This window comes from Camelus dromedarius, chromosome 23 (genome assembly GCF_036321535.1).
Source record: "Camelus dromedarius isolate mCamDro1 chromosome 23, mCamDro1.pat, whole genome shotgun sequence".
NCBI classification, from domain to species: domain Eukaryota; kingdom Metazoa; phylum Chordata; class Mammalia; order Artiodactyla; family Camelidae; genus Camelus; species Camelus dromedarius.
The window spans coordinates 11,514,740-11,529,745 of NC_087458.1; the positions used below are offsets into that span (position 1 = coordinate 11,514,740).

General features: G+C 35.5%; 1 protein-coding gene across 1 annotated transcript in view; it reads left to right on the plus strand.

The window, feature by feature from the left end:
• The window catches only part of ATF6 (activating transcription factor 6), a 166,831-nt gene that overhangs the window by 50,302 nt on the left and 101,523 nt on the right, over positions 1–15,006 (plus strand). The window contains exons 10-12 of the mRNA XM_031436790.2: positions 4,677–4,808; positions 10,412–10,525; positions 11,573–11,672. Of these exons, the coding sequence (XP_031292650.2) occupies positions 4,677–4,808; positions 10,412–10,525; positions 11,573–11,672 (346 nt within the window). The remainder of the gene's footprint in view (positions 1–4,676; positions 4,809–10,411; positions 10,526–11,572; positions 11,673–15,006) is intronic.

The window sequence follows — 15,006 nt, forward strand, 5'->3', positions numbered from 1 at the left end:
TACAGTTTTTATCACAGAAGTCTGTCTGATATTTTGCAAATTTTCCTTTTCTCCTTAACAGTTTGGATGATTTTTTTGTTAAATTCTCTCAAAGTGGTTTTCAATCTTGCTTGCACATAATCACTATGAAATCTTAAAAGGAGAGCTAACTGAGCCCTACCCTAGATCTCTGGAATCTTAGTAAGATGGGTCTAAATCATTTGTTTTTAAAAAGCATTTTCTTCAGGTGATTCTGAAGTATGTCCAGGGTTGAAAACTACTGTGTATAGTTTCGTATTTCTGTTCTTTCTATACATTGACCCCTATGGAAATTCTAAGAGTACTTATCCCTTAAATTAGGAGGTTATACACACACACACACACACACACACACACACACACACACACACATATAAATGAGAAGTTTTATTGAATCTCTATACAGACACTTGTATATTTGTAGGTTTGTCTTATATAATTGAGGAAATTTATGGACCTGTGTTTTGGACAGCATAGAATCCACAGCATAACCCTGTGAGAGGAACTTCTTCCTGGCACATAGGATTGCAGTTTATAGATTCCTTTGTTATATTTTCCCCTTTCTATTTTAAAAGTCACTATATTCGTCCTTCTTTTCTGCAAATAATAAAGCAACATCCCAAGGTTTTAAATATATTAGGGCTTTTAAAAAAATTAGCAGGTGTTTGAAGTTGACAGTATTTTTTCCTTGTTTGTTCTGTGTTAGGTGCTATCCCCTCATGAGAACCAGAATCTTTTCAGTTTGGGACATCAGACTTGGATGAGGAAGGGTAAATCATACTACTCAAGGGCCAGCTACTCTGGTTTTCTTATGAGACTATGTTATAAGGAAAAGGTGACCTCAGAGAATATGGTATTGAATTTGAGTTGTCTGGAACTGGTTAGAAATAGTCTTTAATTCCAGTATTCTCTAAGTTTGTCAGCTTTTCAGTATTTTTACAGGAAGAACTGTAGCTTCTTATCCTGAGATGAGCCTGTCCCCAAATCTGGTTTCAATTTTTTTCTGTTCAATTGCTAAGCACGTTTTGCTGTATGATATCACTGTTGGCTGTAGGCTAAAAGTTACTGTATAACTTAAATGTCAGGCTTCAAACCACCAAATATACATAGTTTTGTTCAGCCAGACTTTTAAATGAAATCTAATTCAAGTTCTTGGCTAAAAGTACTTTCCACATTTATCAAAGTGACACATAAACTGAAGAAATACAATACATCTAAATACCAGGTGTTATCGAATCCAGGATTGCAGAGAGGTAGTGGAGCTAAGGACAGTTCTTTCTTCAAATAGTCCAATCTATTCGTGTTCTTCTAAAAAGTATCCATGCAGAGTAATTGGTACTTTTTTCTTCTAGCCTCTGCAGATTTAATCTTTTGTTTAAAAAAAAAATGGCTTAGAGTCCATCAGTAGTGCAGAGCTGAGTTTTGAGGCCATGGAAAATTCTCTTGAGGATTTTCTTTAGTTTTGTCTTATGATCATATGAGTTGCATATAGAGAGGTGTATAAGGAGTATCCCAGTGGCTTTATTATATATCACTTGGCGACCTTTCCCCTAAACTTGAATTTTTATAATGAAGGGAAAAGCAGTTGAAATCAGAAATCTACATCCTTTGATAACTTCCTTCTTTACCTTGAGTAAGTCACTATGTCACTTTCAAACATAAAAGGATGTAATGTAGTAAATTCTGCTACTTCTGTCTTGTGAGGATGTCAGTGAGAAACTAGGGCAGATGAGAAAACTGTTGGAGTTTTAAGTTGGTTACTTTGATATTTTCTTTAGACTACAAATCTTAGTTTAACATAAAACAAGTGGATGATTTGTCTGAAAAAGCTTTCTCAAACACAATTTTCAGTAGTAAGCTGTGCAAAACATAAATAACAGAAAAATACACAGCTTTACTTTGTAACATGAAGGTCTAGCCTAATATTAAGGTAGTAGAGGATAACTTTGAAACTTTTGATTATATCAAAATATATGTAATTATCTGTTGCTTCTAGGCAGTTTGCCATTAATGCCTTATTTTCTCCAGATCTGACCTGTTTTGTCATTTCAGTAAGCATTTGAAACTTATATTTTAAGATTCATTCTGCAAATTGTTTTCAATCGAATTATGGCTGCTGTGGCATGAACTGTGTGTGCTGTGCATTTAGATTTTATGGTGTCTGTGTTTTCCAAACATAAACTGGCATTAATATCTTTTGTTCACAGTCAGTTTTATCATAATCCATGATCTCGGAGGAAGTAGGATTGAGGAATTACAGGTACTCTTTGTGCCTTTTATGGCTTTTTATTTCAACCCTTTTACTGGAATTCTCAGTAAAGCAGCATTACTTGTCTTCATTTTTCCTCCCCATCCCCCCCTTTTTTGATGTGAATTTGAAAATGAGAAATAAATGGAAATAAGGCAGTTGGAAAAAAGATGGATAAAAAAGTGGACACAATTAGTTCCAGAATCTAGGTTGGCTGTATGTTGATAGCATTTGTGCTTGATTGGTAAATGTAGTGATTTTAGTGTGTTTTGTTGTGTTAAGCTTTTATCAGACATTTGCTACATACCAAGTACTAGTGTAAGCACTTTATATAAATTAATTCCTCCTTGAACTATAAGGTAAGTATTATAATTTCCACTTTACAGATGAGGCAACTGAAATCACAGCTAACATGTGGCAGAGCTGGGGTTCATAATCTGCATTTGGAGCCCTTGTGTTAATCACTAATAGAGCAATAGCCATTCATGCAGAGGAAAAGAAGTTGGTATTTACAAGTAGAAGAGTTAGGACTCTATCCAGTAGCTTTACCCATTTTCCCAAAGCTTAAGATTGGATGTGAAAGGGGAAAATATTTATTTTATGGGTTGATATGGGATTGATGTGACTATAACATAAAAGAGGTTGCACTCATACACTGGAATTTGACACAACATTGTAAAATGACTATAACTCAATAAAAAACTGTTAACAGAAAAGAACAACTTTAAAAGAGGAAAAAAAAGAGATTGCACTCAAATTTATAGGCATCTTTTTTTTGACACTTAGCATAGTGCTTAGCATGTGCCTTTCTCAAGTGAGAGGATACCAAAGAGTTGTTTGCACACAAACTTTTTACATTAAACATTGACTTCAGCAATCTAGTAACTTTAGTGTATTAGTTACCTACTGCTATTAACAAACCACCCTAGAACTTAAAGGCTTGTAACAACAACAGTCATTTACTTTGCTAAAACATCTGCAGTTTGGGAAAGGACTCAGTAGACATAGTACTTCTTTGCTCCGTGGAGTGTCAGTGAGGATGGCTCTGGTTGGAGGACCTGCTTTCAAGATGGCTCAGTCATCCTGGCCAGTGAGTTGGTGCTGGCTTCAGCAGGGACCTGAGCCAGGCTATTGGTTATGGTTCTTGGTTTTTTCTTGTTTTTTTCCTTCATTTGGGCCTATCCACAAGCTGCTTGGCCTTCCTCCATGGTACAGTGACTGGATTCCAAGAATGAGCATCACCTCTTAGAAGAGTTGTTGTTTTATGATTGTTCATTGAATGGATGAAAGAGTCTCAGGTTGTTTTCTTGCTCTTGTTGGCTCTCTTGGCAAACTGCAACTATAAAGTACATGTTTCATCTCAGGGTCTGGTAATCCCTGGTTCTGAGAACTGCTAGAGGGTTTTTTGTTTGTTTGTTTAGCTTGGTTTGGTTTGGTTTAAATCTTGACTATTATTCATCTGTTTTTTCACCCATTCAAATTTCTGTTTCTAGTAAATTACCTGCACTTACTACTAGCCTATAGAAATCATCTATGAACCATTCAATAAACAGAGAAAAATAGCTTTTTTAAGATTTGGAGAACTCCCTGTTTTTTAGCTTCAGTTGCAATGAAAATTAACAGAATTATGACTAGTTTAAGTTGTATGTGTGGCCTTGTAAAATAAAACACAGACACACACGATGTTTTATTGATAAGCCTGATTTCTAAGCCCTTGATTAATGAGTTAAAAGTGTTAAATATATCTATTGCAGTATTTGACTGATATTTATATATATATATTTGCCACCAATACTTATGCCCATCAAGAGAACATACATTGATGAAGAAAGTATTAGAGAGGGTGGAGAGAAAGAAGTAATTAGGACATTTTTACAGGCATTAAAACAACTTCTGTTAGCCTCATTTGATAGCCTGCCTGCTGGGATTGTGAAAGGCTAATGTATTTGGCTGTTGATAAAGAGAGTAATTCTCATTTCATTTGAAATATTTCCTCATTGAAAACATCAGTTTTCAGCATCTATGACGACTCATATTCCAGTTATTATCTAAGTTTAGAATTTGTTCATATGTATGTTGTACCTATTTCTACTTTATATGTATGTATATATCATGTAATTAAAGACTTTTTAAAGCATATAAAACACTGACTTAACTTAAAAAGTTTATAAACAAGCTACCTCTATACTTATAACAATTATTTTCAAAATAGTTTTTGATATAAGTACAGGATGCTAACCTAGGAATTTGACCATGTCAGTAAGTTGTTTTGACTTGCTTCTATGCCTGGCATTTTTGTTGTGTGTATGGACCTACAGAAGGAATTCTGCCTTGCTTCAGAGCTACATGTAGTACACATGTATATGAGATATTTTAATTTCAATTATTTCTTCACATTTTAAAATTTCAGCCTGTTGGAACAGGATTCCAGGGGAATGAATCCTAGTGTGAACCCTGCAAATCAACGGAGGCATCTTCTCGGATTTTCTGCTAAAGAGGAGCAAGACACATCAGATGGTATCATCCAGAAAAACAGCTACAGGTTAGATGGAATGTCTCTGTTTGTTAAATTGATTTAATGAAACTGAAGCAGAATTATATAGTATAACTTTACATCTAAATTGTTTATACACTGTTTTAACTAATAGAGCAAATAAGTTACAAGGACATTTATACATTTTACTGTTAAGATCAGTTCCAAGAATAAATTTGCTTTTTAAAAGCTTTCCCAATTTTAGAATTCTTATGGAGGTGGGACCTTAAACCTCAGTTTGTGTGCACTGATAATACATATTGAAACACATGCGTTATTTACACATTACATGGTGTATTATGTCTTTAATATAGTCGTTTTATCTGTCTATCATATGTTTATACATATAATGTGTTTAATATTTGTTACTGTATCATCTGATGGATATGATTTGGTGGAATAATATGGTTGAACCTATTTACAGGCATTAGGTAAAATCATTTGTACATGTTTACTGTGATCTTTATTGACTCTCCTTCCCTTGTTATAATTTAATACTGTCTTGATAAATTTCCATACAGCTTGTCAACAGTAAAAGACTTGTAACTCTATGACAGTACAGTTTCTATATGATGTTAACCAGAAGGTTATAGTGGACCTTTTCAGACCTGTATACTTTTTGATAAACATTTCCCTGTACTACTTGGAATTTTTGTCAGAGCCAAATGGAGCTAGGTCTTTGACTAACAAGGCAGAGGGAGGTTATAGTGTGGCAGCCATTCTCAGGATAATGCTTGAAAACCATGAAAGATTTGTTTACTCTTAACTCTCTGAACACTTTACAGGTCAAAGGCCATAGGGGAATCATTGTTCTGATGTTTACTCTGTTACACCCATACTGTTTAATGAGATTATTGCCATAGTCCTTCAGGCTTGTCTCCTTTTTGTCTTCCTGAAAATAAAATGCTAGTGTAAATTTTTTTTTTTAAAGGAATCTTCAGTGTACAAAGTACTATGGTAAGTGTGGTGTAGGATCCAAAGAATTATGTAGTCATAACTATAAAGCAACATAGAAGTAATAGATCAGAATGCTGGGAAACCTAACATTTCCTGCTTTTTTTCTACATGGCAAAATCAGCCATACTTCTGAAATACTGATCTTAGTGATCATATAACGGTATCCCTGAATATTGCTAGAGTTTAATAATATTTTTAATTTTACTAAATAATTTTTCCAAGTTTGCCCTACGTGTTCTATAATTTTGAATTCTGTTGTCTACATGGGATCCATCAACAGTTACATTTTTACTAGATAGGCTTTGGATTTATGAGAGTTGAGAGTGTGCCACTTAGGAATATATAGCTTGCTGCTAAAAATAGAACAAATTATTGATAAGACACCTGAAATTACAGTTCAGAAAAGCTTTGTGAGAATGTTCTTTAGTTTGCACTAACTACAATAAATAGAAGTCTTCATTTATTTGTCCATGTTAGAGTAAGGTAACATGGTGGCTCCTGGAAAGATCACAGATCATACTACGCTAATCATAGTAATTCAGCCTAGAGATCTGAATGACTTCTAGGCTGTAATTTATCAGCTTTCAACATACTGCATGAAATGCAAGTCATCTCTCTGTCCCCCACCCCAAAGTCACCATTGCCTGTGTGTAATCTGGGTTTCTGGTCTTAGTAAAAAATGGGAATGATTATTGGTTCTTGGCTACATGCAAGTCTCTTGAAATATCAAAGATTATCATTGAGCCACTTGGAAGATTTAGGTACATGTCAGTCCATTAACTTGATGTTCTTGCTTTTATCACTGTAAATACTGAATAAAAGATTCCCCCCAAAATGTTTGTGAAACATTTGAAAGCACCAAATATGAATTTATTTTAAACTGAATTTTAGCTAGTTTATTTATACTCAGCCATGACACTTGTACTTATTTTTTAATGCAGCTTATTTTATATTTTGTTTCATTTTTGAGAAGAGTTATAAGAACTGGTTCAAATAAAAAAGCAGTAGATTCTAATCTTGTAATTTATAATATTGCATTTGCCTATCATTTAATAATTAACTGCATATAGTATTCAGTCTTAGAAATGTATGGTATATAAATAAGATGACCAGATAATTTGTCAGTGAAACTTTTAAGAACGAAAAGTAGTGCTAGTAATAATTACCTCAGGATACCAGGCATAAATCAGGACTGTCTTGGATAAAAGGAAGAAGATAGTCACTCTACATATAAGGCATCAAGTCAGAACCTGTAGTTATTACAGGAATTCTCATTAACTCTAGCAACCTAACACTGTCCCTCACTTTAGTGATTTATTTGTTGAAAAATTTTTCTGTTGATATGAAATGGTTTGCAAGCAGCCTAGAACTCTGACCATCTCAGGAGTCGTGCGGACCTAATTGTCTCCAGATTGTGTGTTGGCTTAGATTCTCCCTTTCCTCTTTGACTCCACCCAGTCTCTTCCCTGATATTTCTTCTATCAGATTTTTTTTTTCCTTTTCCAAAGAATATTTTTGGCTGATAGAACAAAGCCAGTCAGCACAGATATGCAGAAATCATTTACTTGAGTTTATCACATGGAAATAAAATCAGAATTACATTTTCAAAAGGGGTTTTAAACTTTTCTGATGGACTACAGCATTTGTATTTCTGTAAGTATGCAAACCTGTTTTTATTTTTTTATTTTTTATTTTTTAAACATTTTTTATTGATTTATAATAATTTTACAATGTTGTGTCAAATTCCAGTGTAGAGCATGATTTTTCAGTTACACATGAACATATATATATTCATTGTCACATTTTTTTCTCTGTGAGCTACCATAAGATCTTGTAAGAGAAGTCCTGAATCTGGTCCTTTAAAGGCGAGACTACATTTTTTTTTTAAGTTTATATACTTAATTAGTTTATTTATTTTGGTGGGGGGCGTAATTAGGTTTATTTAGCACTTATTTATTCTTAGAGGAGGTACTGGGGATTGAACCCATGACCTCATGCATGCTAAGTATGTGCTCCACTTGAGCTATACCCTCCCCCTGATTCTTAAAATGACACATATATGACAGATCTTTGTTCTTGGTGGGTTGGTTTGTTTGTTTATTTATTTTAGTATGGCAAACAGCCTTTTCTTATAAGCATTCAGAATTTACCAAGTGTAAGGCAGAGTTTTTTTTCTTCTCCCTCAACTCTTAATTTAGGCTGATCTCCTTTTGTGTGTGCAGTCATTACCTGTGTACCACCATCTCCATTTTATTCTAAGTAACTTAATCCTAACAGGCAGAAGAAGGGATGTCAAGAATGATTCTGGTGCAACCTGCAGGGAAGAAAGATCTGTATTCCTTAAGCTGTTTCTTTTTTTCCCTTGTGTGTGGCATACAGAGAAGTCTCTAACTTTTACCTTGAAGTTAGTTTTCCACTCTGCCAAAATTATTTTTGTCAAGAGGGCCAGTGACTTCAGCGTTGCCAGATTCAGTGGAAAACTTCTGTATTCATCTTACTTGATCTTTCTTCAACATTTGGCTGTGTAGATCACTCCTTTTTGAAGCGTTCTCCTTTTGTATTGCTATATTTTTAGTTTCCTCTTTTTCATGGGCTTTGCTTCATCTTCATATGCTCCTTCTCTATCCAAATATTAAGGTTGGAACTGTGAACTTTTTTGTTTTCTTTCTGCCTAGGTGACTCATTCATAATGTAGCACACAATCCGTTTCTAGACATCCTGATGACTCTTGAATTTGTTTCCCATCCAGACTTCTCTTCTGGGTTTCCAGAGTCATATATCCAGTAGTTTCTTTGACTTGTCTTTTAACATTTCGAACTTAACACCTGCACGGTGGAACTCTTCTCTACAACAGGATTCTTCGTTTTTATTGCTCAAGCCGGAAACCCTGATTCTTTCCTTTAAACAAGTGCTGTTGATATTCTTTCCAAATACTGTCTTGAATTGGTTCATTCTTCTTCATCATCAGTGCCACCAGCTTAGTCCACGGTATCTTCAGCTCTTGCCCGGATTGCTATAGCTCTCTCCTAACTGGTTTTCCAGCTTCCCCTTTTGCCTCCATCAGAACTGTTTTTGGTACAATAGCACGGTGCAAACATAAATTGAAATCTATCACTTCTCTACTTAACACCCTTTTTTGGCTCCCTATTACATTTAGTAATTCCTTATCATAATCTTGTCTCTGTCTTTCTAACCTCATCTTGTGCCTTCCTTACTTGCTCACAACTCTTCAGCTGTTGAGTAATCTTCCTTAAATTCCTTGAAAGCTTCTTTTTCCCACCTGCCTCTATCTACAACACTGTTCCCCCAATTTCTATAGGACTGATTCTTCTTATCCTGACTTAAATACTATCTCCTTCTCAGACCATTTTATCTAAAGTAGACATTGCCATTGGTTTTATATTTCAACCATATGTTTGTTTCTTTCATAGCTCTTACCACAACTTGTATTTATTTTATGTGTTTGTTTTCTTGTATTTGGTCCATTTTCCCCATTAAGGTCTTTGAGGATAGAGACTTCATTTCTTTTGTTTTCTGTTGGAATACCAGCACCTAGCACAGTACTTGGCACATGGTTGATATTCAGTAAATATTTGTTGAATGAATTAAGAAAAGTGCAAACCTGGCCATGTCCAATTTTATGTTTGTAGTTTTTCTGTTTGGATTTTAATATATCTAGTTTTCTAAATCCAGAGTATCATATATAAAGAAATTCAAGACAGATCTAAGATTTTTTAGCAAGAAAGCTAAAATAGCAGACTGAAGAGAATAAATGGCAATAATGCCTCAGCTCAAATTCTAATTTTCAACTCAGATTTTGCTCCCTATATCACACCCTGGATATGAATTCACATGATCTAGATCACTGTGATGGTTAGGAAAGCATATTTTTTTGAAGCAAATGGAATGATTGGTTAATGTCACTCTGGTGTTTTGTTAATGATTCCTCCATGATTCTAAAATTTATATTTAGGTTTTTTTTTTAACTTAAAAATTTTTTAATTTTGTGGTGGGTCGGTAATTAGGTTTTTATTTATTTATTTATTTTAATGGAGGTACTGGGGATTGAACCCAGGACCTCATGCATGCTGAGCACATACTCTATCACTGAGCTATATCCTCCCCCCCTACATTTAGCTTTTCAGTGCGTTTACTTTTCTCCTGCCAAGTATTTTATGCTTTTCCTTCCCCCTTACGACACATACTGTTTTAAGGAGACTGTTCAGTTCTGTTATCACAGAATTGGGGATGACCACAAAACTTTAATCCTGGTTATCTAGTACTTGCCTGTCAATCAGTGAGTCTTTCCCCCCGTTACTATGTCACCTCTGTTCCAGCAGTACTGTGTATGCCTTTAGCTCATTGAAGACATGAACCACATGTTATCACTGTATCCCTAGTTTCTGGTACATAACAATTGCTCAGTAAATGGGAACTACCATGATAATCTCGGAAAATTGGAAAATGACATTTGTGCTATATGGTCTATACTTCCCTCCTTTTCCATTACATTGGCTTCTATCTTACAGTATGTTCTATTTACTGTATTTTTATCGCCGTGTAAACTGAATACTGGTGGTGATTTTCTTTATAGCAGACTTCTTCTTAGGAACTTAAGATACAAGATGATGCATTTTTTTGCATGTATGTTTCAGATATGATCATTCTGTTTCAAATGACAAAGCCCTGATGGTGCTAACTGAAGAGCCACTACTTTATATTCCTCCACCTCCTTGTCAGCCCCTGATTAACACAACAGAATCTCTCAGGTGAGTTTTATAGATTGTTGCAGATATATCTCAGTGGGCTCCTGTGTTTAGCTTTGGAACCTGGAGAAGTATTTGTTCAGATTAACCAAGTGGCTGAGAAAATCTCTGAATTATTTATTGGATAAGCATAAGCATATCAATTGTTGTCTGCTTTCCCCACCAACCTGATAGAGATGGTGATGGATCTGTTTCATGTGGTGGTACTGGGGTTGTATATGTAAACATGTCCTATTTGAAAACTACAGAATGATATTAGTATAAAAATTTAGGGTAAGTGTTAGACATGCAGGTAGTAATATTCATAGTGGAAGGTACCTTGTTCTTCAAATGGGAAGATAATAATTTGAAGATTTGTGATTCTGGAGTCACTTTTGCATTAGTGTACCTTTTTTTATCTACTTTTCCCTTGAATTTTTTCCTGTGATTTTGAATCCTATCCTCGAACCTCAAAAACTGCTTCAGTTTTGGGGTTTTTTTGGTGATACATAGTAATCAACTATAGTTAAGTAAATATAGTTACAACTATTCTAAAAAATAAGCAAAATAAAGGGAAGTTATATTTGAGCTAGGCTTTTTTTTTTTTTAATTCCAATGTTGGAAAATCTGGATTGAAATTTCTCTCTTTCTCTTTTTCTCCTCCCAAAAGAGCATGATTTTCAAAGGCTTTAATGCCTCCATCTGTTGTTAGGAGTCTTATGACTTGTTTCGTGTTCTCCAGTGTCTCCAATATTTGTGTGTACATAGTCCAAGAGCAGAAACAGGAAATACATTTTTGTGGAAAAACCTTTGCATCCAGTATTTATGTTTGGCAGGTATTTAGCTATGATTTTCTTTGAATTTTGAACTCATGATTGATGAGGTACTGTATAAAAATGCATGTCTTGTTAAAAACAACATTATCTTAGCTTTCTCAAATCAAAAAGCAGTTTGAATTATTAGGCACTTGGAATGCTTTTTGGAACGTAAGAATATGATTAAATTCATTTCCAGCCATGGTTGAGATATCTTTTCTATGAAATACGTTTAATTAATTAAGCTGTTTTATAGGTTAAATCATGAACTTCGAGGGTGGGTTCATAGACATGAAGTGGAAAGGACCAAGTCGAGAAGAATGACGAATAATCAAGAGAAAACCCGAATTCTTCAGGTTTGTTTCTGCTTGTCTTTGAGCAATAGTTAGCATATTTGTTAGAAGACTTCCCCCAGATGGGTTGCTCTCTTCCCTGGGAGATTTGGGAAGCTTGAACTTTGGCCACTTCCTGCTGCCTCCTGCTGCTTCTGATTTAGCTTCACTGCCACTGAAGCCCTCCTCCCATATTTCACAGCATCATTTAGGTTTTACAGCACTAGTATTTCCTGCTCAGGCATAGTGCTGTTTCCTACTGTCTCCCTCACACTTACTTTCAAGCCCAGGGGTTCCTGTGCATGGACATCTGTATCAAATGTTTTTGGCACAAGTGATATAATAAATGATACTGTTTATCTCCTTTGTTCTTAGAGCTTTTCAAACATAGGACAGCTTGGAAGTGAAGACACGTCTTCATGGAGAGCATTTTTGTACTTAGACATGTAGCACTATAGATTAATGACAACTCTTATTTAGAGCCTATTTAGTTGAGCTTCTGTCTTTAATGTTGTCTACCACAAAGCACCATTTACTGTCTTTCTGTTGTTCAAATATTTATTACTACTTCTGAAGCACTTAGACCCACACATTGCAAGCTCCCAACATATGTTACCTGTGGTAGTAATAATGAGCCAGGTACTGTTCTAGACCCTGGGAATATAGTAGTGAGTATGGTAAAGTCCCTGCCTTTGTGGAACTTACATTCTGGTAGGTGAGATAAACAATAAACAAGTAAAGTGAAATAAGTCAGACAGAAAAAGATGAATACCGTATGACCTCATTTACATGTGGAATCTTAAAAAAAACCCAAGCTTCCAGTACAGAGGACAGATTGGTGGTTGCCAGAGGTGGCAGGTGAAGGGTATAAAGTTCCAGTTATAAAACAGAAAAATCATGGGGATGTCATTTATAGCATGGTAACCATAGTTAATAATACTGTAGTGTATATTTGAAAGTTGCTAAGAGAGTAGATCTTTAAAGTTCTCATCACAAGGGAAAAAATTAAATTAAAAAATAAACAAGTAAATAAGTATTTAAACATACTAAAAATTAGAAGTTCTCTGAAGAAAAATCAGGGTTGGAGGTTAGGGTTTGAATTGAGAGATGAGTGGCTGTTTTAGATTGTAGTTAGAGAAGCCTTCTCTATAGAGATTCCACTTGAGAAAGATATTATCAGGTACTTAATGCTAGCTACTTAACTAGCCTCAAAATCTCAGTAGCTTAATGGACTAAACATTTGTTTCTCACCCACTCACAGTCTGAAATAGCTCTCTAGATTGCCTTTCCTCTAAACAGTGACTGAGGAATCCAGGTTCTTCCAGATTGTGGCCCCAACAACTTGAAATCCTTTGCTTCTAGCTTTGAGTATTGGGGAGGAAAGAGTCTGGAAAATTATGCAGAATGTTTTAGGGATCAGGCCTGGTCTTTAGTCCCTACTGCAGTCTCCCTTGCTGTGGGTGAGGTAAATGTAGAACATTGCTTTTGCCATTGGCAGAAAATGAAGGAGTAAACAATGTAAAGATCTAGGAGAAAATTTGGAGAAAGATCTTCCAGAGCAAGGGAATACCCTCAGGAGGAAACAGTTTGCGTATTTGAGGAACATCAAGAAGTTGAATAAAACTGGACAGCAGTGACTAAGGGGAGAGGAGCCAGAGATGATGTCAGAGAGACAGAGAAGGCTAAATCACCTCAAATCTCTTAGGCAATGGTGAGACCTTTGGTCTTCATCTCGTGTGTGAGAGGATAGCATTGAGAGGTTTGAGGTGTGTGACTTGATCTGATTTATATTTTTAAGAGATCACTCTAACTGCAACACAGAGTAGGCCATAGCAGGGAACTTGAGTGGAAGTAGGGAGACCATTTAAGCCATTTCACTAGTCTAGGCAAGAGATCATCGTGGCCCAGACTAGTGTGGTAGATGTGAAGGTGGAGGAAAGTACCTGAATGCCAAACATAGTTTAAAAGTATAGTTGATAAAATTGCTCTTGTAAAAGAACAAGGAATCAGTGATAAATCTTATGCTATAGCTACCAGGCAAATAGTGATGCCACTGACTGAGACTGGGGAAAGATAAGTTGGAGGCAGGAAACAAGAGTTTTAGATACAGTAAGTTTGAAACAGCTATTAGACATTCAAATGGAGAAGTCAAGTGGGCAGTCAGATATCCAGGTCTGAAGTTTAGGGAAGAGGTTGAGATTGGACATTTCATTTGGAATGATACCACCTAGAGAGAAAGTAGAAAGGAAGGAAGAGAGTTAAGGAACTGAGTCCTGGAACAACTCCTGCATTAGAGGCTACAAGACAGGGAAGATCAACACTTGAGAAGGAAGAGGAGTGGCTGGCCAGTAGAATGAGAGAAAATGTAGAATAGTTGTGTCCAAAAACCCAAGCAAAGAAAGTTTCTAAAGAAGAGGATGTGATTTACTATAACTATTTACTCTAATAAAATAATGAGGGTTAGTCTCAATGAGCTCAAGCTCTGACATTCTGAAATTCTACGATTATCCAGTATGTGTTTTTCTGGGTCTCTCTGACACCATTTGTTTACTTATTATGGCAACTTTATTGGTTGTTAGTACTTCTGGAGGCTACTGGCATCATTACCAATGTCACAGTTACCTCAGAGTCCCAAAGCTGCTTACTGGCATTGGAATACAATGCCCAGTACTGCAAAAACTCACGTCTGCCAAAACCTACATGTTAGCTGCTACCATGGCCAGAGGTAAAATGGGCTCTGTCTCCCTTCTGCCTTCCAAATCTGGTGTAGGTGTATATTATTGGTAGAACCTAAATTTCTTTTTTTCTTCTCATTTTATCAGTGCTCTTTTTATTTTGTTTAATATGTTTATTGAACACCCACTATGTGAGATCTATGTTAGATTTTCATATAATAAGATTCTTGTTACAGAGCCAGAAATTGGAAGCCCTGTATTCATTGGTTGCATCTACCACCAAACAAAATTGTTCCTTCTTATTTTTCCCTTAACGCTTTGTATATTCTTCTGTTTTAGCATCACACTATATGGTTTCCACATATCTGTCTTCCCTGTTAAAGTTGAAATTTCTTGAGGACAGAAGTTAAATATTAAATTTTATAGTCCCAGTGCATGTCTATGAAAGTTTGATTGGTGAGGATGGATGGATAGATGGATACAATAATGAACAAATGCTAATAATCTTATGATTAAACAATTACTTAAGTCACCATTTGACCAGGTAATAATAAGGTCACTTCCTAATGTAATAACTGGTAATGTGCCCTTAAACTCTGATACGCTTACAAAAGTTTTCTGAAGATCAGCTTACAAAGCTTCTAGGGACTATAAGAAGGCATAGTGGAAAGCAGATGCTTTAT